This window comes from Microtus oregoni, unplaced genomic scaffold (genome assembly GCF_018167655.1).
Source record: "Microtus oregoni isolate MIOR12 unplaced genomic scaffold, Mior012 000002F_ref0000024, whole genome shotgun sequence".
NCBI lineage: Eukaryota > Metazoa > Chordata > Mammalia > Rodentia > Cricetidae > Microtus > Microtus oregoni.
The window spans coordinates 88,696,623-88,721,831 of record NW_024543061.1 but is presented as its reverse complement, the minus strand read 5'-3'; the positions used below and the strand labels follow the sequence as shown (position 1 = coordinate 88,721,831).

At 45.7% G+C, this 25,209-nt stretch overlaps 1 protein-coding gene across 1 annotated transcript; it reads left to right on the top strand.

Moving 5' to 3' along the window:
- The first annotated feature begins 220 nt into the window (after positions 1–220).
- Sinhcaf (SIN3-HDAC complex associated factor) lies at positions 221–25,000 on the top strand. The gene is made up of 6 exons (XM_041645355.1): positions 221–897; positions 14,050–14,196; positions 16,758–16,857; positions 18,381–18,507; positions 20,922–21,072; positions 23,046–25,000. Exons 2-6 carry the CDS (start codon positions 14,069–14,071, stop codon positions 23,203–23,205), a joined length of 666 nt encoding a protein of 221 aa, XP_041501289.1. The 5' UTR covers positions 221–897; positions 14,050–14,068; the 3' UTR covers positions 23,206–25,000.
- Positions 25,001–25,209: the final 209 nt, after the last annotated feature.

Genomic DNA, 25,209 nt, shown 5'->3' with positions numbered 1-25,209 from the left:
GAAACTTAAGTGCAAGCGAGCAAAGCAACACAACTCACTCATGGGTTGGATCGGGTTTGAGAAGGGTAATGGACAGTATCAAAACGGGACTTTATCAAATGACTCATTAAAACTACAAGAACGAAATCTCTGCTGGAGAACTGACATCTTGTTTTGTATGTGTGTTTGGGGTGTGGGGAAGTGAATTTGCAGAAGTAGGTTGTCTTTAAGTGGTCTTGGAAATAAATACTCTTTATTAAAGTATTAAAGATATAAAGATATAAAGACGAAATGGAAAGCTCACCTGCAAACAGAATTTAGGAAAGGTGAGGATGGGATAAACTAAGCGGGTGTTTCCAAGAAAACTCTCTCTGCCACCTCAAACTAGAAACAGCATTGGTGCCCGGATGCTGCAAAAGTCCCTTCCAGAACTTTCTGAGTTCTGCAGCGTCCTAAACGGGTGCGGTTGCTGAGGAAGAACCGCTCACCTTCACACCTTTCGCGCCCTGCCACACCCCCACACGTCTCCTCCCTCCCCGGGGCGTTTGTTTACGTGACTTTGCGTAATAGTCAGGCACCGCCCCCCGCCCCTGCGGGGCCGCCGCGTTTCCCGCGCCGCGCGGCTTCTCCCCATAAAAGGACAATAGAGGCCGCGGGAGCGCGCGCGGACGCCCTGCCCTCTCCCCGCCCAGCCCGCGGCGCGCACGCGCCCGTATGCAAATCAGCTCGATTCAAGAGAATTTGGTCCCTGGGAGCCGCGCGTGCGCAGAGCGAAAGCGGAATCTACACCTCCGTCCGCGGTAGCAACTGAAGAACTGCTGGAGACAATCTTTCTGGACTCCGCGCAGGCGGAGGGAGTGCTTGCAGGGGGTTGGCCTGGTGCAATCCGCACCGTGGGGACGCTGCTGCGCGTGGAAGGTGAGTGATTCTAGCCGGGACAGTGGTGCAAAACTGTCTGCGAGGCCCCGCTTTTTCTGCGATTTTTCTTTCCTCCCTTTACCTCCCCCGCCTCCCTCCGTCCTTCCCATACACAAACACACAGGAAGTTTTGTCTTGGAGATGGCATCGCGTGGAGCGCTGTCCTCGTGCTCCGCGGACTCCGGATTCCTTTGTACGGAGGTGTTGGATGTGCGCGTCTTAATTGGGGAGGGTATTGGAGGTAAACCGAAAGTCAGGGTGTGGGGAAAGTGAGTGCAGCGTGGAAACGAACGGGCAGCGGCGGAGTTGCATCCACGCTGAAGGTGACAATGACTTTTCTCAGTAGTAGTGTCCCCCCCCCACCGACCCCGAGAGCCGAGTCGAGGTCGCGGAGCCCGTGTGGGCTCCGGCCGTGGTCTCGTGCGCCGCGGAGCCACCCGCATGTTGCACTCCCGCGGCGCTCGCGATGGCTTTGCACGCGGGTGCACAACAAAGCCGGAGCTCGGAAACTTCAACTTGCCACCGCCTGGAGCCGGCGGCCACGCGGGGCTAAGGGCAGCCGGCGAGGGCCAGCGCCGGGGCTGCGCGACGCACGCGGCGTGGCGTTGTTGGCCAAGTCCGCAGGGACGCGTCTGCGACAATGAGCGCGCAGCACGCGGTCCCTTGCACTCGGGCCGGCGCCAGCGGTCTCTGCAGCCCCGAAGTTCGCCGCCGGTCTGGTCACCTGTAGCGTGGGTGCGGGCGTCACGCGAGGGGGGAACCGTGGCCCGCGCGCGGAGTCCAGTCGTTCGGATGGAGGCGGCGACACAGTCCGCTGCAGGAGGCACCCAACTCTTTTTCCTTTCTTTTTGTGTGTGTGTGTGTGTGCGTGCGTGTGTGTGGGCTCCACCTGACAAGCCACGTGCTCGGGGCCGCGGCCGGTCTGCGTCCTGAGTGTCCGGCTCCCCGTGAGCCTGCGACTGCGGTCGCCGTCGGGGCCGTCGGGAGCAGGACAATGTGATTTCCTGGTGATGGCGTCTTGCCAGTTTCCGAAGCACAGCGAAAGTCGCCAACTCGCGGCGTGCGCGCGGCGGGGCAGCTCCGGGCGTTCCTGACGGAGGGGAGGACTCGGCAAAAGTTTGGCCCCGGGGGCCGGCGGCCGAGGGCGCCCGAGCTCTCCCGGGGGCCTCGCGCGCAGGGTCCCTGTCGCCCCGACGCCGCCGGACAACAAAGGGCCGCGTGTGCCCGAGCGGCGCGGGCCGGGCGGGGCGCGGGGCGGCTTTTGTCCCTCGGGTCCTCTCGGAAACTTCAGCGGCGGCACAACGGGCGAGCCTGTGTCCGTGGGGGCGCCCCGGCCCCGCGGGTCACCGATGCGGCGCGACGGAGCGCGGCTCGGCGGGGCGCACGCGTGGCCCGAGCTCCGGGGAGGCACGGAGGCCGCGTCTGGGAGGTCCGTGCATCCGCCTTTGAAGTGGAACTGTTGCCATGTTTGAATTACGTCAGGCCGAGCGTGCGGAGCGGCCCGGGAGCGGAGGCGCGGCCTTCGGGCGGCGCCGGCGGGGCGCGCGGGCCGTTGTTCCGCGCAGGTGAGGGCGGCGGGGGGCACGTGGGGCCCGGCAGCCCCGCGCTCCGCACGCCTTCGTGGAGTGGAGCTCCGCGCCCTGCCCCCTGACCTCCGACTACACGCGCGGAAGTTTCTGGGCTCCGGGAAGTGGCGGCTGAGGAACTAGGGGTGCGTGCCGTGCCGCCTTTGTGTGTTTACACGTGGGGCGAGCGGCGAAGCGCAGGGCAGGTTTGGCAGGGCGGCTTTCAGACGCGGTGCACTGTGTTCTGGTGACCAGCACCCCAGCCCGCCTCTTGTTTTTATTTTATTCTCACCTTGCATTACTGCAGGTGATGGATGACTGTAGAGACAGACGCTCACCGACCACCCCCACACCTCCCGCACCCATGTTAGGAGTTCCTTCCTTGTAGGCTCTTCTCCTATGTCGCCCCATGTTTTGTAAAGATTCAGGCAACTTTTGCCTTCTTTTAGTAAGAGATAGACGTGCAGCTTGTTATTAGCAGTGTACCGAAAGCACCTGCTTTTGAACTGAAATTTGCCAGACTTGAAAATAATTTTTAGTGATCTGTACTGCAAAACTGAACACGTTTAAATTGCCCACTCTAAGAGAAGGTCTGGAATTCGCTTTGGAGTCCGCAAAGCAAAGAAGAGTATCAAGTACTCAAGGGATGATTCGGAGGATGTTTTGTGTTTTGGCATTGAGAAATACAGGACACACAGTTCTCAGAGATGACCTTGAGGGCTTCTGAATTGGGGAGTCGGCTCTGTCAATGCTGGGAGGAGGCGCTGGAGCTGGAGTGGCTATGAAGCCCTTGCTAGCTTCACAGTCCCTGGGAACTGGGTTGACCTTCCGGTTACCCCTCTTAGACATTTTTTTTTAACCTAACTTTTTTGGTATGTGGCTCCAGGCATAGCTCAAAAATTATGCTGGTTTGACACATGGATGCTTCTTTGGTATTTGGGGTTTGCCTGCAGTCTAGACTTCGCCAAGGCGGTATCTGCTGCTGCTTTCCTTATTTCTCAGGTGTCTCAGTGACTTTGTTAGCATCTAGGTGTGGCATTGACTGGGAAATAACGTTAAATGCTTTGCCCCACGTGCGCTATACAAATTGAAATCAGTTTTTTTCCTGTTTATTGTTTTGTTATTAGAGAAACACTATGCCACCACACAAATTGAAATCAGTTCTTTCCTGTTTATTGTTTTGTTATTAGGGAAACGCATTCCTTTCACGTTTTGTTTGACCAGGTTAACAATACTGAAAAAGCATCTTGGGGTGCTTTTTTTCCCTAAGTGACTAGAGAAAGCATGTCAAGAAAATGAAAAGCCTTGGATGTTATGGCCTTAACTTTCTTTTGGGTGACTTCTGGGACACTTTGCAAACATTTGACCTGTTTTTTTCTTTTGTTGTTTTGGTATTTCATAGACCACTTACTGTAAGTGGAAAGACTAGGAAAGTCAACACACCATGTAGAACTAAATGTTTCTGTTCTTATAATCGAATGATGTCTGTAAAAGAGACTTTGAGTTAAGAGAAAAATAAAAGCAAGGTCTTGACTCCCTTGTGTTGTTTTTGTGGGTGGTTGGAGATTTTAAACAGCATTTGAGCATTTATTTGAGGCCAGAGGGCTACTTGGAGGAGTTGGGTATCTCTACCACAATAGTTTCGGGATCACATTCAGGTAGGTGGTCAGGCTTTATTGGCTGAGATAACTTGCTAGCCCTGTTTTGGTCTTTTGAGACAGGGTTTTGCTTTAGCTTTGGAGCCTGTACTGTAGACCAGGACGGCCTCTAGAACTCACAGAGATCCACCTGCCTCTGCCTCCTGAGTGCTGAGATTAAAGGCTTGCCCTACCACTGCCCGGCAGTAGCCGTGTTTTAAACACCCACCCCCAAAACTTGGTATGCTTGTGTTTTGAACCCCATGTTTAACTCATGTTATATAAGTGTTGTACCACTGTGCTGCCTCCACAACTATAAAATAACTAACCCCTCCGACGAGGGGGTGGCATTCTTTGTGTTCTGGAATTCTCTGTAGATCCGGCTGGCCTCGAACTCAAATCTGCCTGCCTCTTGTCTCCTGAGTGCTAGGATTAAAGGCATGTGCCACCACCATCCGGCTGAAATAAACATTTAAAAGGAAAAAAATGTTCTTTTTTTCTTCTTTACAAAGACTTTATTTTTATGTGCTTTGTCATTTTGCCTGCGTGTATGTCTGAGGGTCCTGCCCCCCAGGACCTGGACTTGCAGGTGCATACCATTGTGAGCTGCCTTTGTGGGTGCTGTGAATTGAACTGGGGTCTCTTGGAAGAGCAGCCCCTTAGCTGCTGAGCCATCTCTCCAACCTCAATGGAAAAATCTTAAGCCAGCTTCCTAAGGCTGCTTGCTTTGAGAACAGTTAACTTTCCACGGCAAGCCCCATAGCTGTTGCTTTAGAACTATGTCCTCTTTCTTGGCCGTAGAGTTGGCTTGCTTGCTGCTAACTGAAGGCCTGAATTGGGATCCCAGCACCTGTAACTCAAGCTTCAGGAGATCCAGCGGGTCTCTCCTGGCAGCCTCTTTGGGCACCCTCACACTTGTGCTAACACCACATGGACATAATACACATAGTTTATAACAAATCTTTTAAACATTTGAGCCATCTTTCAACTCCCGAAAAACAAAAAAAAAATCACCCCCCCCCCCCCCTTGCAACCAGAGATGGTAAGACTGGGAAGAAAGGTAACACATTCAGAAGTTTCTGGGATTAAAAAATGCCTAGGATGGGGGCCGAATGCACCTTTTAAATATTTAATCCCAGCACTTAGGCAGAGGTTTACAGGAAGGATATCTGAGTTTGAGGCCAGCCTGGGCTATCCATCCAGCTCCAGGGCAGTCAGGGCTACCCAGAGAGACCCTGTAGGAAAAGAATGCCTAAAGTGGGAAGCAGCAATCCTTTGGTTCACTTTGTCCAGTTTTCCCTTGTGTGGTAATGGCACTGACACCTATGTGGGTAGTTAAGTATCTTACAGATGGCAGTGCTGAAGTTTAGGTCAGTTGCTTTCCCCAGAGAAGCAGTTAGTGCTGAGTGGGAAAAGTGGGTGCTTGGTCCCTTCCCCCACCACCAGAAACCAGTTCTGGGAAGACACTGCCCTCAACTTCTGTTTGTCCTTCAAGATCTGATTCAACCATTTTACATCAAAAAGTCCGGTGAATACCTAGTAAATGTCACCACTTTGTTCCTGATTTCTCTACAGCCCTTCCCTGCGTGTCCCTGCACTTTGCATTCTTTGCAGATTTAAATTGGAAATACTAAGTAAGAATTGGGTTCTTAGAAATATGAAGAATTTTGGTAGTGTAGGAATAAATCGAAACATCTAGTCCAAAAAGAAAGGCATTTGTTTTCCAGGTGAGGAGGCTGTCTTTGTCCACCAGGAATACAAAGGTCACAGGCCACAGATATTTGTTATTACAAATATTTTGTTCTAACACAAGAGTTGAAACCTAAGCTAAAATAATTCATTTCTAGCTGTGTATTTTGTTTCGGTCTATTATAAGTTTAATTGATTGGAGTAGTTGTGAGACTCATTTCTCTAATTGCTCTCCCTGAAATAAGCATGAAATATCTTCCTGCTATTTGTGCCTGGTGGAGTTAATAGATGGTTGTGAGCTGCCATGTGGGTGCTAGAAATTGAACCTAGGGTGATCAAAAGTGTTGAGCCATGTCCACAGTCTTTCTCTTTTTTAAAAAATTTTCCTTATGCCTGGTGGAGTTAATAGATGGTTGTGAGCTGCCGTGTGGGTGCTAGAAATTGAACCTAGGGTGATCAAAAGTGTTGAGCCATGTCCACAGTCTTTCTCTTTTTTAAAAAATTTTCCTTATGCCTGGTGGAGTTAATAGATGGTTGTGAGCTGCCGTGTGGGTGCTAGAAATTGAACCTAGGGTGATCAAAAGTGTTGAGCCATGTCCACAGTCTTTCTCTTTTTTAAAAAAATTTCCTTATGGTGGTTATTTCTCAGTCTCCGCCCTTAAGTTCATCTTTGCTGTTCTACTTTGTTGGTAGCAAGCAGATGCCCGTGTGTAGAGTTAGTGCTTGGGTGTGCTGCAAGAGTGTGTCCTGTCAGGTTTACTCCTGAACAGAGAAGACAATGCAGTACATAGGCAAGTGTGTTTGATAGGTAAGAGCTGGACATTGTGGCTCAGGCATGTAATCCCTGTGGCTGAGAGATAGAAGCAGGAGTGTCAAGAGTTTGAGGTCATCTTCCGTTATAATTGAGTTCAGGGTCATCCTAGGCATGGACTCTGCACAAAACAGTAAATTGATCTGAGCAGTGGTGGCGCACACCTTTAATCCCAGCAACCAGGAGGCAGAGACAGGTGGATCTGAGTTCAAGAACTGCCAGGGATACACAGAGAAACCTTGTCTCAAAAACCAAAACAATATTGAAATGATGAGGGGCTAGAGAGATGACTCAAAAGTTAAGTGCACTTGAGACTTCAGAGGGTCTGAGTTCAGTGTACATAACTGCCCGCAACTCCAGCTCCTCCATGGGGATCCAGTAATACTCCCTTCTAAGGCCTCCCTGGGTTCCCACACAGAATGTGTTCACACATGTAGATACACATGAATACAATTTAAATATGTTTTAAAAGAGTAAAGACATGGAAGTTTTGTGAGTAAACTTCCCTGGATGAGGGATGGAAAGGAAGCCATCTCAGACAGAAACACCAGCCTGAGCGCTGGAGTGGCTAGTTATCAGAGCTGATTTGGCCCTCCTTGAATACCAGTATTAAAATTGTGAGCAGCTGGTAGGCAGGGCTAGATCCCGAAAAGCTTTGAATTTCTTGCCAAGGGGTTCAGAGCTTAGCCTGCAGCCAGAGTTGGTACCCTGGATGGATGATTAATATTTGAGCTGTAGGAAGATAACCCCTTTTGAGAAGTCAGTCCTTACAAAGACAGGTACAGGAGGTAAGGGAAACAGCATAAGGGCCTCTGTGAGATTATATGGGAGGGCCACAGAGAGAGCATGAGTAAGAGATCAGAATTTGTCTTGCTGTGGATCATAACCAAGGAAGCAGACACTGAACAGCAGATTTGAAGGGGCAATAATAATATCATCTGTGTGGGGCATTTAAAGGTTAGAATGGTTTGGTAGTCACTTGGCCGGATTGTTCTCCAGAGCAAAAGGAAGAAACTGGTTCAGGTTGGGGATATTGAAGAATTTCCTGAGAGTGGACTAGTCCAAAACTAATGGGAAAATGAAATGTTGAGGGTGAGTGGAAGAGAGACAAGAGCTGGCGTTAAAACAAAACTGTCATTTAGAGGTGCAGCTTACTGGATGCAGTTCCATCCTGTCCAGTGTGTTGGTGTGAAATATTTGAGAGTTGGGATTTAGCCTTATTTTAAGATGACATCGAAGTTTAGGAATGTTTCTGAAGTTTGTGTCTGGTGTGTGTGTGTGTATCTGTCTGTCTGTCTGTCTGCCTGTTATCCCTACTTAACTTTTTGTTAAGAGTGGATTACTTATGATCTTCCTTATGACATCCCCACCCCAAAAGTTTCACTTTTCAACGGAGTAGAAAACACTCAGTTGAATTCCTAGGATATATATCTGGGACTGTAAAAGTTTGTTTCAGTAATGTGCAGCTCTTAACCACATTCAAGAAAAAAAATGTACCCTGGTATTTTCATATACTTGGCAAGAAGTGAGATTTCACTTTAATGTTATCAAAGAGCCCTTAGAATTAGGAGCAATTTTTTGTTTTTGGTTTTTTTCGGGGTATGGTTTGTCTGTAGCCTTGGCTGTCCTTGGACTCATAATGTAGGTCAGGCTGGCCTTGAACTCAGAGATCTGCCTACCTCTGAGTTCTGAGATTAAAGGTGTGTGCCACCATGTTTTCTCTTTTTTTCTAAAAAGATTTTTATTTATGTCTAAGCGTGTTTATGCATTTGGGTATGTGCACATGAGTACAAGTATTTCTCTAGCCCCCTAACGTCCAGCAATTTCTTAATTGTGAAGAACTGGTAGATAACCTTTTTACCACTTACTGTATGGTTAAATAAATTCTGTGACATAATTGCCTCTTAAAGCTTACAAAGATCCTGTCCCTTCCTACATCTCTCTTAATCTAGAATTAGGTGGTACCGTTATTTTTCCCTTTATGTTGCACAAATGGGCAGAACTAGCTTTTTTTGTTTTTGAATACCATCTAAATTCCAGAGGCCTGAGTTTGTGATTTAATTTTTAACCTGTGCTGTCTTAGTGGAAGACATTTTTTTTTAAATGAGTTTGGACCCCTTTCTTACAAAGTGAGTTTTAGTCTCTGCCAAGTTCAACCACAGTTGCAAATGCTGAGGCATATGGCTTCTTAGAGATGGAGTACGTGTTTGGAGCTCAGCCTCCAGGCAAATTAAAATCCATCACTTTAAAAAGTGTTGAAGGAAATTTGAAAGCTTTAATGCAGATACCTAGAAGAGGGAGGAAACAATATTAGTCTATTGCTCTCCTGCTTTCCCTAGGCACTGATGCAATGTGTTCCATTGTTGGTGAATTCTGCAGCCAAGTGGCCTGGCAGTGGGAGAAAGAAAACGCTTCTTCTGTTGCCCCTTTGTGAAGGGTGTTGCTCCAGTTACACGGTTTCTGTGGGCACAGCTGCTTAAAGAGCACAGCATTGACTAAAGAGCCGTGTTACCAGTTGCAGCAACTTGGGGATCCCCATACCATGTGGTCACCAGTGGGTTTTTATGTTGTTTTTCCCGTTTTCCTTTTCTGTTTTAAAAGTTGTCTTTGGATTTTTTTCTTGGGTCCGTTTCTTTTGTCCATAGCTGTTTTGTTACTTTACACGGGTTATTCTGTTGTCCTGTTGTATCTTGCAGTAGAGTGGGTTGTCTAACAGGTAGGTATCTTTCCATCTGTTTTGTTTGCTTTGTTTGTTGTTTTTTTTTATTTTATTTTTCAAGACAGGGTTTCTCTGTGTAGTTCTGGCTGTCCTGGAACTCTTGTAGACCAGGCTGTCTTAGAACTCAAATCCTCCCTCCTGCCTCTGTATATCTGCCTCCCAAGCACTGATATTAAAGGCATGTGCCACCACCGCCCAGCTCCGTCTGTTAGGTTTTTAAGAAATTTACTCAAGCTATCTGCCTTTTGGGTTCTTGAGGTAAATGAAGGGGTAATAATAATAACATCTGGGTTGTGGTGCTCGTGGTTAAGAATAGGTAGCTTGTAGAAGAGAATAAAGCAAAAGTCAGTTTCATGTTTGCATTCTCTAGAGGGACACCATTATTTTCTATATAATTTATACTTTATGACCTAAAATGAAAGTGTTTTGCAGTGCACAACAGGCTCCGGCATATTACTTTATTGTAGCTATAGACAGAATCCGTATATTTAAAAGTGGGATTGGTTCACCGTGTCTGGTGCAAATAACAGCTTACTTTTGACTATTTTTCATAATTTTACCTGTGGCTGGAGGGGGGCTGGGCACTAACCTGAGTCCTTGATTTTTGCTTTTCCTTCTCTTTGTTTCTGCTTTAAAGCCTTGACCTGTTTCAGGGACTGCTTTTTACCATCTTTGTGACTGGATGCGATGATGCTTTTGACCCTTTCCCCAGATGCTGAGCCTTCCTCTCTTTTATTATTTGAGACACCAGTGAAAGTGAACAGAAAAGATGCTTTTTCTTGTTTTTATTATGTTTTGTGTATGTGTGTGTGTGTGTGTGTTTGTGTCCCACGTGTGTGCCTGGTGCCTAAAGAGACCAAGGGAGGGTGTTTGCTCTCCTGGAACTGGAGTTAAAGATGGTTGTGTGCCACCATGTAAGTGCTAGGAATTGAACTGCCGAGCCATCTCTCCAGCCCCTCTTTGTGGAGGAACTACCCTGGAGCTCTCTGTGTATGGTGATATTGATCTTGAGCTTCAGCATATTCTGCTTCTATGCTCTAAATGCTGTAGCCATAGAGTGTGTGTGTAGGGAGGGGCTGTGCACATGAGTGTGTAGTGGAGGCCTCTTGAAGCAGAAATTATAGGAGGTCATGAGCCCACCCTCCTGAATGCTGAGAACAAGAGGTCCCCTGAGCCATCTCTCCAGTTCAGCCCGTACCTTTCATATGGGAGATTGGCTTGCTTTTTTTGTTGTTTGATTTTTATTTATTGAGCATAGTATTTATAGCGACTCATCCTATAATTCTAGATATTTATACAAGGAAGTTGTAAGAAGGTGTGTGTGTGTGTTGAATGAATACATTATTGCTATTAACTATTTAATTGTGGAATAAATTGAAATCATAGCTTGTGGTTTCTGTTTGTTCTCCATGCATTTATGACTTTCAGATGCAATTTGTGTGCCGTAAGATTTACTATTATGCTTGTAGTTCTGTGGTTTTAGGTATTTAGTTTGTCGTCGCCACCACTGTCTATAACTTTAGGAAATAAATTACAGTTTTGAGTCCTTTTTAACTTCAATTTTCTCCTGTCCCTCAGACACACTCTTACAGATGAGATTGTGCGGTGTCTGTTCTGCTGACCTGCAGTGGACTTAACCCTCAGTCAGGAGGCAGGTGATTGCCTCTGCACAGTGGTGTGGTGAGAACGCTCCCAGTACAGATAAGCACATAGCTGACCAAGCTGTTTGAGCAAGTGGGGCAGTTCCAGAGGAACTACCTACTGTTTTACAAAGGTGGGACTTGGAAAGAAGAAAACAGCCACCAGGTGTCTTGAAATACCAGAAATGTCAAAATCACAACCAAACTGGCAGATTTACACACCACCTTTCTCGGATATACCCTGATTTGAGGTGGGGCTGTGCTGTGTCTGGCTTCACGACAGAGACTGATAGGATGTTTTGGTTTGAACATAAGTGACTCCACAGATCTTATGAAAATATGTTCAGTTAGTTCTCAGGGCTCCCCAAATCTTAAAGTGGTTAAATACAAACCACCGCTTAGCCGGCGGTGGTGGCGCACGCCTTTAATCCCAGCACTCAGGAGGCAGAAGCAGGCGGATCTCTGAGTTTGAGGCCAGCCTGGTCTACAAGAGCTAGTTCCAGGACAGGCTCCAAAGCAACACAGAGAAACCCTGTCTCGAAAAACAAAACAAAACAAAAAAAAAACCAAGCCACTACTTAAGGAGGCCGCTGTAAGCAAGGAGAGCAATGAACACCCCTGTGGTTTACTGCAGATTTTCCGGTTCCTCTTAAGGGCATGGGGGAGCTAGGAAGGGGATTTAAAGGCTAAGTGGTGGTCAGCCAGTAAGAGACAACTTGGGTGCTTGCTTGTTTTCCACAGCACTGTCTAGAAGAGGATGGACCCTGGGTTTCTGCTCCCACTCCTCCCTTGTTCAAGGCAAAGCTAGCCCACAGGAATGTGGTGGACTGTTAAGTCTTGACGGGCTGATGGGTTGCTTTTGTGTCTGTCTTCACGATTCAGTACTGGCCATAGCGTTTCTTCACAGTTTGTCAGTGTGGCAAGTGGACCAGACTGGCTTCTTGGCAAATCCAGTCTTGAAGGCAGCTAGCCTCCCAGCTTAGAGACCGCATGGGTGCCCTGTAGTTTTGGCGTGGTGGGGGTAGAGTTTGTACACTGCCAGCTTGGAGCTTTGTTGTGTACTTCCTTTGTCCTTGCTCGAAGAGGCTGAAGTTTCCTAGCGCTATTGATGATTGTAAGAGGAACTGTGGACTTTTAACCTTGATGGCAAGGGTGTTTAGAGAACAAACAGGGATATACACGGCTGCTTTCTTGAGTCTTGTCATTTGATAATGTTTTGGCTAATGTGGCATGACCATTTGCTTGGGAGGACATTTTCTTTAAATTTTCCTGTGAGTTCAGGTTCAGAGAAAAAGCCTCATCTTAAGTCTCGTTCTTCAGGGTTTTTGTATTATGTAGAGTACTTTTCTCGCTTCTAATGGTCCAGCTACTTGGTTTTTCTGTCTTAACAGCTTTTGCAGGTAACTGTTAGTTCAGACTTAGTAATTGAAATAAGTGTGTTAGTGGCCTTATTCATCCATCTTTGCTTTCTATACAAAGTAAATGCCGGGGAAACACTGGATTAACAGTTGCCTGTTTAGCTGGATGTGGTGACAGAGGCAGGCGGTTTTCTGAGTTCAAAGCCAGCCTAGACTACAGAGTGAGTTCCAGGACAACCAGGGCTACGCAGAGAAACCCTGTCTCCAAAACAAAACCAAACTCAAGATACACATGCCTTTGGATATTTGGTTACCTGTGAGCCTCTGTACTCTGCTGTGGTCCACTGACCAGCACTGGGCTCAGGCCAGACGTGAACTAGTGGCAGGAGGAAAACCTCATTGCTCATATTTACTTCTAAAACAACATATATAAGCATGGTCTGTGGTTATAAATTCCAGCATTGTATGTGCAAAGAGAATTGTACTTTTTTTCTTTCTTTGCATGGTGTTTTGTGGTAATTGGTAGTTGGGTGTACAACTCCTGTAGTTTGTTCCATTGAGGTTTAGTTTAAGTTTCCATGTTTATTTTCCCTCCACTTGGCAGATCAAGCTGACCTTGAACCGGTGGCAGTCCTCCCTTAGTGTCCCTAATGCTGCTGAGATCGCAGGCATGGGCCTTCATGCCCATCATTCACTGCCTTTTGTGTCCCCTAATCCACATCTGCTGAAGTTGACTTAGATGAGGAGTCTCAGTGGCCTCCAACCTAAAGATAGTTTTTACCTTCCTTAGTACCGGGATTTTGACCAGAGGAGTTAATTCCACTCATTAGTGCATGGGGACATCATTTCTAAACTCTAAGGTTGGGTTTCTGTGATTTTCATATCTTCCTTTCAGCTCAAGGTGATAAATTTCCCATTTAACCCCCGCTTCCACAGAGCACGGTTGATGCGTGGAGTTTCTTGTGTCTTGATGAACGCATACAACTTTCCTAGGGTGGAGTTGCATTAATAATACAAAGGCACAAGATACCAAAATTGTTATGAAGTTTTAGTCACATTCTTAGTGGCTTGTGTATGCAAGGAGGCACAGTGGAAGGAAGTGCCAACGTGACCTATCGCTCCATTCTCTGATTAAGGTTTTTATGTGGATATGAGAGAGAACAGCCAGAGGCATCTGGAAGAGTCCAGAGCAGAGGGAGAAGGTAGATTGAACATGGCCAGCAAACTGGGCATGGCCAGGGTTCTGTAAGAGAAGGGAGAATAAGCAGAGATAGGGAGAATAGAGAGAGCTTAGCTCAGCTATAAGGATGAGTATTTGGGGGAAGGAAAACCTTGAACTGGAGGGAGTTAGGGTAAAAGAGGTGAGAAGGGTGAGTGTGAAACCTATAGCAAGTGCTTGTGATGCTGAGGGACCCTGGAGCCCAGAATGGGCTTGCTGATAGGGGCCATGTTCCTTGAGGATGTGGTATAGTTAGTTGTTAGGGTATGTAATTTAAGAAAGATTCTGTCCTCTTTCTAGAATATTTGCCAGGAGAAACAAAGGAGGTGGTGGGTGTAGCTAGCCAGGCATTTCTGCATGTTCTGTGTCCTGGCCCTGGTACTGTGGAGTAGCAGATCTGGGGAGCCCTTCTAGTTTGTTTGACTTGGGGGTACGGTGGACGGAGCAGAGGGAAGTCCTTGCATGGTTTGTCATTGCCCTCACAAAAGCTGTGTCAATCTCCTTGTCCTTACAGCTATTGCTCAGAAGAGAAGATGTTTGGTTTTCACAAGCCAAAGATGTACCGAAGTATAGAGGGCTGCTGTATCTGCAGAGCCAAGTCCTCCAGTTCTCGGTTCACGGACAGCAAACGCTACGAAAAGGACTTCCAGAGCTGTTTTGGGTAAGATTAGTTATGTTCCATTCTTAGAAGGAAAATAGTCAAAAGTGCGTGGAAATATTTCCACGCAAAGCAAGGGGAACGATGTGCTAATCTCTAAAAACACCCATTTTTTAATACCTGGGTTAGTGAGGATTCCATGCTCTTAAAATGATACGATCCTGGGCTGGAGAGATGGCTCAGTGGTTAAGAGCATTGCCTGCTCTTCCAAAGGTCCTGAGTACAATTCCCAGCAACCACATGGTGGCTCACAACCATCTGTCTGGCGCCCTCTTCTGGCCTTCAGGCATACAGACAGAATATTGTATACATAATAAATAAATAAAAAAAAAATGATACGATCCTGACAGCTTACCCTGCCTAATTAGTTGTGAAGTCTTTTATGGTTCCAATTAGACAGATATAAGTAAGTTTTCAAAATGTATCCTTATTCTCTTACCAATAGTGGGCCTCCAGTGCTGTTTCTACGTTGTGTTTACACGTTTTAACTTGCTGAGGAGGATGATAGCATTATACTTAATTTTCTGTCCTGAAATTTACCAGGGAATGCTACCGGGGTATCTTTCCAACGGATACCTAGATGAAATAAAATATTTAATGTTGAACCACTTCCTATGATAGAAGATAGTATGCCTGAGAGAGCGCGCATTTGCATGAGATTGATTTTGCTTGATTGCATGTGCACTTGGTTTTCCATACAGAGCTTCTCTGTAGACCAGGCTGGCCTCTGCCCGCCTCCTGAGTGCTGGGATTAAAGGCGTGCATCACCACTGTTTGAATGTGAACATTTGAGTGCTTGTATGTGCTGTGATTCATGCTGGGCCGGGCAACCTTGGTGTTGATCCTTGCCTTAGAAGATGGTCGTTCTATTTATTCCTTGCTTGTTAGGCCAGGCTGGCTGGCCTGTGAACTTCCGGAGATTCTCCTCTTTCCACCTTTCTACTTATAATGAGAACTGGGATTACAGATGCACATGACCATGCTTGGTGGTGTTTTGTTTTGCATTGCACACCTCCACACCTGGCTTTATGTAAGTTCTACATATTTGAACCCAGATCCTCCTGGAGTTTGTTCAGCAAGTGCTTTTTACCCACTGAGCCCCAGACCACACACCACTTTTTCTTTAAGCGCTTACTGATTGCTCATTGTTAGTTCTAGACTTAGACTTTGTCCTGCTGTTTTTTTTTTTTTTTTTTTTTGGTTTTTCGAGACAGGGTTTCTCTGTGGTTTTGGAGCCTGTCCTGGAACTAGCTCTTTTTTTTTTTTTGGTTTTTCGAGACAGGGTTTCTCTGTGGCTTTGGAGCCTGTCCTGGAACTAGCTCTGTAGACCAGGCTGGTCTCGAACTCACAGAGATCCGCCTGCCTCTGCCTCCCGAGTGCTGGGATTAAAGGCGTGCGCCACCACCGCCCGGCTTGCTGTTTTGTTTTTTGAGACTGGATGAACTTGCCGTGTAGGTAAGTTCTTGACTACTGGGATTGAAGGTGTGTGTGTTATACCTGGCCTCCTGTGTGTTTTTAAAGAGTGTGTATCATGCTAGCCCATGTTTCTCATAGTAGCTCTCCTGCCCCTACCTCCTGAATGCTGAGATTGTAGGGTCGCTTCACCACAGCTCATACTTGGTACTCTTCAGTTTTAAATTTTGGGGCTGAAGGAATGGCTCAGCAGTTAAGAATACTTGCTGCTCTTGCAGGGACCCTGGTGGAAATCCTAATCCTAATCTCTGGCACCAGGCATGCACGTGGTACACACGGATACACGTAAACATTAAATCTGATTTGAGTCTTCTATCTTTCCCTCCCTCCTTCTCTCTCTCCCTCCCTCCCTCCCTTTCCCTCTTCCTCCCCCCCCCCCCCACCTGCTCTCACTTTGTAGCTTTGGTTGTCCTGGAACTTACTATTCTAGACCAGGCTGGCTTTGAACTCACAGAGACCCACCTGCCCTTGCCTCCCAAGTGCTGGAATTAAAGACATGCACCACTATACTTGGCTTAAAAGAGACTTTTAAATGGAATACATTGATACTGACTGAGTCTCTAGAAGCTAATGGTTTCTTAGAATTGAAAATTTCATGTGTGTGTGTTTGTGTGCGTGTTTTGATCATTCCTTCCCACCATTCCCTGTCATATTTCTCTTCCAACTTCATCTACATAGGCTCCTCGCTCTCTCTCACTCTCTCTCTCTGAAGAGCCCTGATGTGTTTGTTTAATCCCAGCACTCTAGAGACAGAGACGGGCAGATCTCTATGAGTATAAGTTCAGACCAATCTACAAATTGAGTTCTAGGTCAGCCAGGGGTGACTAATAAATAAAACACATAGGTTAAAAGTAAGAGAAGAATTTCTTTTAAAATGGTACTGCCTGTATGTATTATGTACATGGGTGTAGGACTTGCTGGTGCGTTAGTTTCGTGTCTGAAATGCAGTGGAGGAACAGTGGAATAGATCGCGTTAGGGTAGTCAGAAATCACATCCATGAGCCGTAAATAGATGTATTTTTCTCCAAGAGAAGTATCCAATCTGAAGCCTCATGAGTGGAAAGTGAGATAATGCTCTGTTTTCCTGTCAGGTTGCACGAGACTCGCTCGGGAGACATCTGCAATGCCTGTGTGCTGCTTGTGAAAAGATGGAAGAAGTTGCCGGCGGGATCAAAAAAAAACTGGAATCACGTTAGTTGGTCTTTTTCTATCTCTATTAAAATAACATTAACGTCAGCACTCCCAATTTAGGAAGTTCTGTGTCACTAAGATAGAAAAGACTACAAGAATAAAGAAAAACACTAGCCTGGTGTAGCATTTCCCGGGATGTTTACAGTGTCCTTATGTTACACGTGGATCCCTCTTCACCCCTTAGAATGACGTGTTGCTTTGAACGCGTGAGCACATAAGTTTAGTCTTGTGTTTTGTGTTTACTACTTACTACTTGTAGGCTTCTGGCCACAGAGCTGTCAGCTATCCATAGAGCTACCTGAATGAGGCAGTGCCTATAAAACAAAATACAAGGCTGTGATTAGGTCAGCAGTGTCGGTGTGAGTTCTGTTACTCTTTTCACTTTATTGCCCCTGTCACTAGAATCATGTAATATATATTTAGATCTGTTTTTTTTTTTTTTAATTATTACTCTGTGAGTGTACGAGAGGTGGGGGCTGTTGGAGCCTTTGGAGCTGAAGTTGCAGGCAGCTGTGAGCTGTGTCTGATGTGGATGCCAGGCATGGCATTCAGAGTCCACTGAAGAGCAGCTCCTCCCCCCATTTAATTGAGGTGATCTGAGCAACACTTCTTAATGTTATTTTTGGAAGATGTATTTATTTTATTTTTAAAAATTTGTGTGTTTTGTCCACGTTTATGTATGTGTGCCGCATGCCCATGGTGTGCCTGTAGAGGCCAAAAGATAACATTGGGTTCCCTGGTACTGGTTACTGAGTGCTGAGCCGCCAGGTGGATGCTGTGACCTGAACTCACTTTTCTACAACAGCATCAAGGGCTTCTAACCACTGTACCATTTCTCTAGCCCCCAGCGCTTTTTAATTTTTGGTGCTGGAGGTGGAACTAGGGTGTTGGAGCTACATTAAACCTGTGCTGCTCACATCCCCTCGTCTACAGTTTTGTTAAATTCTTTAATAATGTTTGCTAGCTTTTCAGATATTTGTTTTGGCTTTTGCTTTATTAAGACAAAGTCTAATGTAGCCCCAGCTCAGTATGGCAGAAGACAACTGTGACCTTCTGTTTTGACTTCCCTGCCTCTCAGGCACCAGGGTTACAGGTGTGAGCCACCATCTCTGGCCAAGGTTTATGAAATTTACATTGCATAGAATATTTTGCATAAATAGGCATTTTTCTTTACCCAGCACAGTTCTGTCCATTGATAATGTTAAATTGCTGCACTAGGTTTCTTAGGGAACTATTACCTTAATACGTAAAGAAGTTTTTCTTTACTAGCTTACCTGAGGAAATCCCAGTTGTGATGTTTGAAGGTGATGACATTCTTCTGTGTTGAAGGCCACGCTAGACAGGGGAGAGGAAACGCTGTGATTGGTAAACTCTGGGCTTAGCATGCAGACCGGTCATAAGTAGTGCCTATTCTTTGTCATGTGACAGTCAAAGGTAGACACAAACCCTCAAACACTGGTATAAACTGGTTCTCGAGTAAGCCTGGGCCTAAATGGTATTAAATATTCAGTGTTTCCTTCCAGGTGGTAGATGCAAGGGCAGGACCCAGTCTGAAGACAACGTTGAAACCAAAGAAAGTGAAAACTCTGTCTGGAAACAGGATGAAAAGCAACCAGATCAATAAACTGCAGAAGGAGTTTAAACGCCACAGTGAGTTCACTGTTTTATTTTTGACCGGTTTACAGTATGTGCGAATACATTTCCTGCTTACTGTTTAATAAGTACTGGGGTGGTCCACTTCCTGTTTTTGAGCCTTGGCCTTTGGAAGGTACTTTTTTTTTTTTTTTTGGTTTTTCGAGACAGGGTTTCTCTGTGGTTTTGGAGCCTGTCCTGGAACTAGCTCTTGTAGACCAGGCTGGTCTCGAACTCACAGAGATCCGCCTGCCTCTGCCTCCCGAGTGCTGGGATTAAAGGCGTGCGCCACCGCCACCCGGCTTTTGGAAGGTACTTTTGACTTGGTGAATGTGTTCTTATTTCTGTGAAATAGACTCTGATTTGATATCTTAGAGAAACTAAAGGGGCTTGGGAGATCCTGGAGTGGATAAAGAGCTTGCTGCAGAGACATGAAGGCTTGTCAGATCCTAGCACCCACATAAAAAAAGCTGGGTGGAGGCCTGCAGGGGAGCTCATCTGGAAAGGCAGTCGCTACCCAGCCCTGATCTCCAGGACCAGCATGTTAGGAGAGAACCAACTCCACAAGTTGTCCTCTGACTTCTGCATGTGCACATGACATGTGTGTGCCTGTATACATACACAGATAAATGGAGCAACAACCAATAGTTGGGCAGACATGCCTGCCTGTGATCAGCACTAAAGATTCGAGAGGGGATCCCTGGAACGAGGTGACAGGTTCAGTGAGAGACGCTGCCTCGGGAAAGATGCCAGTCTGACACCTCTCTCTCTCTCTCTCTCTCTCTCTCTCTCTCTCTCTCTCTCTCACACACACACACACCAGAGTACTATATAATATCTGTTTAGCCCTTATGACCTTGAAGCAAAACTGCTGGGTTAAATATAAGAGTATTTCATAATAAGAATGTGGTTATTCACAGCAGGTGAATGGCCAGGTTGTTGTCTTTTTACTCATTTAGTAAACGAGTCACTACCACAATCAAGATAAATGAAGATTTCTAAGTCTTTTGGGGGCTTTGCTTGTTACCCACCTGTCTTGTGCTCTCTTGTTGATACCTAAGTGATCCTTACCGATGAAGACTTAACAATTTCAGTTCTTCACTCCATGTAGTTGTTATGTGTCTTGGTGTCCTAAAGTTGTAGATTAAATCTGAGGAATTGTAGCTTTTAAATAGTACACACTGAAATCAAGTGGTTGGAAACCACTGAACATTTGGGGTAGTGACCCCCCTCACATAGAAGCTGTTTGCTGATGTTCCTGGGAGGTTTAAGCATCCTGCTAGATTACTACTGAAGATTTTTTCTTTAGGAAGTTTAATACTATTTATTAAAAGTGAATTAGCATGCTAATAACACATGACACTTAATTGAGATGTTTAATTTTACATTATTTATGTAAGCGTTTTTAAGAGGAACTCGTGAGATCCTTATATTCATAAGCTTTTATTTTCCTTGTAATGCCAGAGGCTCTGTGTGCCAGGGAGGCACTCACTGCTGACCTGTACCCTGTGCCCTTGTAAGCACTCCAGGAAAATATTTCGGTGAGGCTGGGGAGATGGCTCAGCATGCAGCAGCTTTTGCGGAAGACCTTGGTACCCATCAAGCACCTTTATCTAGTAGCTCATAGCTACCTCTGACTCCAGCTCCAGGGTGTCTGATAACCTCTGGTCTCCAAGGTTATGTACATGTGTGCATGCACACAAAAAATCTGAACTAAAGCTTTGCTGTTTCATAAATATCAATGTTTCTCCGGATTAGAGGACCATGTGTCCGTGTCTGTAGGTGACAAGTTTAAATGGTTGTGATATTCAGTGCTACAGCATAGTGACCGTCAACCTGGTTGTGATATTCAGTGCTACAGCATAGTGACCATCAACCGAAGGGTGTGTTTTCTGGCTTTTATTTCCTTACTTTTTTTTTTTTTTTTTGAGATTGGGTCTTTACCTTTCTCTGTCCGTCCTGGAAGTCACAGTGTTGACCAAGGTATCCTCAAACTCAGAAATTGACCCCACAGAAATGTGTGCCTCTGCCTCCTGAGTGCTGGGAGAAAGGATGTGTGTCACCACGTGTGGCTTTATTTTCTGGCTTTTATATACATGGTGCAGACATGTGCTGGTGTAGCTCTAGGTTGGTAAATCACCTTTATTCCTGAGGTTATTTTCCTGTTGAGAGAAGTAGAGCAGGGGGCTGGAGAGATGGCTCAGAGGTTAAGAGCATTGCCTGCTCTTCCAAAGGTCCTGAGTTCTACTCCCAGCAACCACATGGTGGCTCACAACCATCTCTATTGAGGTCTGGTGCCCTCTTCTGGCCTGCAGTCATACACACAGACAGAATATCGTATACATAATAATAAAAAAAAATATTTGGAGAAGTAGAGCAGCACCTGGACTTTGCACACGATGAAACTCAAATGTCTTTTGTCTTCCTTGCAGATTCGGATGCTCACAGCACCACCTCAAGTGCCTCCCCAGCCCAGTCTCCCTGCTACAGTAACCAGTCAGACGACGGCTCAGATACAGAGATGGCGTCCAGCTCTAACAGGACTCCAGTGTTTTCCTTCTTAGATCTTACCTACTGGAAAAGGTAAAAGCAACCAACCCATCTCCACCGCTGGCTGCAGCGTACCGTGTGTAGAGCAGTTGAACATATTTGACAGATAACTGGTGGTTATCTGGAAGTCTGGTGAGCAGGAATTGAACATTGAGCAGACCTTGGGTGTAAGACTCAAATTTACATTGATTGAGTAAGACTAGCTGTTCTGAGAGTTACCACTAAAAAAAAGGGTAAGTGGTTCAAGTCTCTTAAGTTCCATTAATAGGTGTCTTGGTTTCATTTCTGCTTGCTGTGATGATAAAACACATGAGGGGAAAGGGTTTATTTTAGCTCTCAGTCAGTTCAGGTTACAGCGTCTGTCACCATGGGGAAGTCACGGTAATAAAAACTGGAGAACTGGCCACGGCAGAGCAGAGCAAAGGACATGAATCCATATGTGCTCATGTTCAGCCAGATTCTCTACTCTTACATGGTCTAGGGTCGGCGCCGCCCACAGTGGGCACGGTTTCCCACCTCAGATCAAAACTGTCATGGCGACAGGGACACTCGGACCAGTTCAAATGTGGGCATGTGGCCAGAGAGCAAGAAGAGACAATAATTAGGAAGGGGAGAGTGTTTTCAAAGGAAAGGTAGTATCCCTGGAACACAGAAAACAGTTAACACATTTCCTGTACATGTGCCTAAAACTACACAATGTGAAGGACAGTGTAGGACTGTGCAGAGAAAATATACTGCTTTTACAGGAACCACCAAGGCATAAAGATGAAGTCTTTGAAACAGACATAAAGCAAGCTAGAAACCAGTATATTAAGGTCTTCAGTTGCTAGAAGGAAGATACTACCTCCGAGCCAGGTGTGGCCTTTAATCCCAGCACTTGTGACACAGAGGCAGCTGGATGTCTGAGTTCGAGGCCAGCCTGGTTCACCTAGCAAGTTCTAGGACAGCCAGGGCTACACAGAGAAACCCTGTCTTAAAAAACCGAGGGTGGTAATGGTAAATGGTAAATACAGGTAGAACAGAAAAGGTGAAGTAATGTGGTAGAATAGGGTTGGGCATAGGTTCCCTAATTATATGTGTAAGGACCTACGTTCAGTCCATACCTAGTCCGGCCCTAAACAGAAAGAAATACTAGAACCCAAATTAGTGACCATGGTGATAGCAACACCGAAAGATGGATAAACAAAGAAAGACTCTAGCAAAATAAAGTATATTCTATACAAGGTAAGAGTCAGGAAAGTTTCATCCAGCAAAACAAAATAGTAGAGACCAACCCATATAAATGGAAGTGAAAGTATAATATAAATTGGAACATAACATGCTAAGGAACATATCTGTGAGCTTGAGGCTGATCCTTGATCGTAGCACTGGGAGGCAGAGATGGGATTCCAGGGCTGTGCTGTCTAGCTAGTCTCTCCAGATTGGTGTGGACTGCAGGTGAGGAACAGTTGGGGAAGACACCCGTGTTGAGCTATGTTCCACGTCACTGCTTTTAGAGCAGTGTATAGAGGTAGATTGAGCAGGATTGTTTTTTGTAAATAATCTGAGTATCTAAGATCAATAATGCACGTAAATTCTATTGGTCAGCATAGAAATAAAAGGAAACAGGCAGAGAATCAGAGTAGAGTGGTGTTTGCTAAAAGGAGTGACCAAAGAGTGTTTTAAGAAAGCTGGAAGGGGGGCTGGAGAGATGGTTCAGTGGTTAAGAGTACTGACTGCTCTTCCAGAGGACCCGGGTTCAATTCTCAGCACCCACATGGCAGCTCACAACTGTCTAAAGATCCAGTTGCAGGGGATCTAACATCTTCACACCAATGCACATAAAATAAAGTTAAATAAACCATTATATATATATATATATATATACACACACACACACACACACACACACATATATGTATATATATAAAGAAAGAAAGAAAGCCGGAAGGATGGCTCGGTGGGTAAACTTGACAACTGAGTTGTAAAAACGCCTGCTCGTAATGTCTTGTTTTCCTTTGTTTTAGACAGAAGATTTGCTGTGGGATCATATACAAGGGCCGCTTTGGGGAGGTCCTCATCGACACGCATCTCTTCAAGCCCTGCTGCAGCAGTAAGAAGGCAGCTGCTGAGAAGCCTGAGGAGCAGGGGCCAGCGCCTCTGCCCATCTCCACTCAGGAGTGGTGACTGAGGTTCATGTAGAAGGGAACAAAGAGCGAATTTAAACTTTGAAAAGACCACAAAGCAACAAACTGACCCTCCTATTTTTAACTTGGATACCTGCTATTCTGCCAAAAGACATTTTTCTAGAATAGTTTCATGGGTTACCCATCCCCCCATCCAACAAACTTTGAAGCCAGTTTCTAGCTTACTACAAGAAAGAAGTGTACATAATATTTAAGATGCTGGGTATTTCATAGGAAAGCTGAATGCTGCTGTAAAGTGCTCTTTAAAGTCTTTTTTTTTTTAAATCCCCTCTAATGAATGGAAGTAGGGGAATTTCAGGGGACAGAGATGGGATTTGTGTGTGATAAACCATATGTAGTTTTTAGTCTTTCTGTGGAGAGGCAGTGGTTGGGGCATTTTTAAATGGCTGGCTACACTTGTTTTCCCTCATGATGATTTGTCATAACTCAGTAGCACGACCTGCCCCCTAGAGGTAGTTAAGAATTTTTCAATGTTAAGGTGTTGCCAAGGCTCTGATGATTCAGACCTGTACTACTGATGATTAAGCAGGACAGACTGAGCTTTCTGCAAATAGCTTGGAGGACGAAGCAATCTCTGAACACACACAGGCAGCACCGAGTCGCCTCCCCTCGTCCTATGTGAATCTTATAAAACAGAACCAGAGCTCCTTCTGGGGAAGGCCAGCCTGTAGGATGAACAAGGTCCTATAGGGACAGAACCAAAGCATCACCATGCGGTAGAGAACACGTGGTTAGAAACTACTTAGACAGGATGTGTAAGTCCTGGGGATGCGGGGGGCACAGTGGGTGCTGCTCGGGGCACATTTCTTAGAGGGCTTGCAGTGTATAAATAATTGACATTGGTGTTACACAGCTGTCTGGGATTCACTGAAATCCGCACGATTCAGTTCTAGCTCTGGATTACCTCAGTTGACCTTTTGTGGAGGTTTTTTTTTTTTTTTTAATCTATAGAGTAGCTCTTTGCCTTGTTATAACTTTATTAGGGTTTTGGGTTTTGTCTTACTGTTTTTCTCCCTCTATTTAAAGTTTGATTAGAAGAAAAGAGTTGTGTGTTGAGGCTAAGTTGGTTGGTTGGATTGGGTCGGCTTCTTGGAGTTGGGCTTCTGAACATCAAGATAGCTGAGTGGAGCTCCTCGTGTGGAGACCTCAGTGAGGGCGCTCAGCTGAGCCAGACTGAAGTTGTCCGACCGCCTCTTTTCAAAGTTCAGGAAAAATAGTGCCATTTCAGACCTCCTAGAGGGAGGGGTGTGTGGCTGCCTTAGTATTCTATCGCTCATGATATTTTAAAAACTGGATTTTTAAGAGTCTGTTGGTGTTTCACAACGGGGAGGGCCACTGTTTGTGGCATCCTATAGTTTTATAGTTTTACATTTTGTGTGTCTCTTCCTTTTTGGAAAAACCTACCTAGTACAAGCCACCGCATGCACAGAGTGGTTGGTTCTCCACAGCCCTTGGTGTAGTACAGAGTCCAGCCGTTACCATTCTCCCGCGTTGCTTCGACGCGGGATGTTTCTTTTGTACATTTTGGCTGCAGTATTGGTGGTAGAATATACTTTGATGGATCATCTCTACTTCTGTATTTATTTATTTATTACTAGACCTCAACCACAGTCTTCTCCCCTCCACTCTCTGCCGTAGGATGTACTGTATGTAGTCATGCACTTTGTATTAATATATTAGAAATCTACAGATCTGTTTTGTACTTTTTATACTGTTGGATACTTATAATCAAAACTTTTACTCTAGGGTATTGAATAAATTTAGTCTTACTAGAAAATAAAAGGAGCTGTTCTGTGGTTTTATTTTAAAGGTTTCTGGTAAGAGTGTTTTTCAGGGCCTAGAGAGATCGCTCAGTTGTTAAGAGCACTGACTGGTCTTGCAGAAGACCCACGTTGGGTTCCCAGGACTATGCATATGACACCCCAAAACATCTGTACTCTTGGGGACCAGGCAAGCACACCACACACAGTTAGTGGCAGACAAA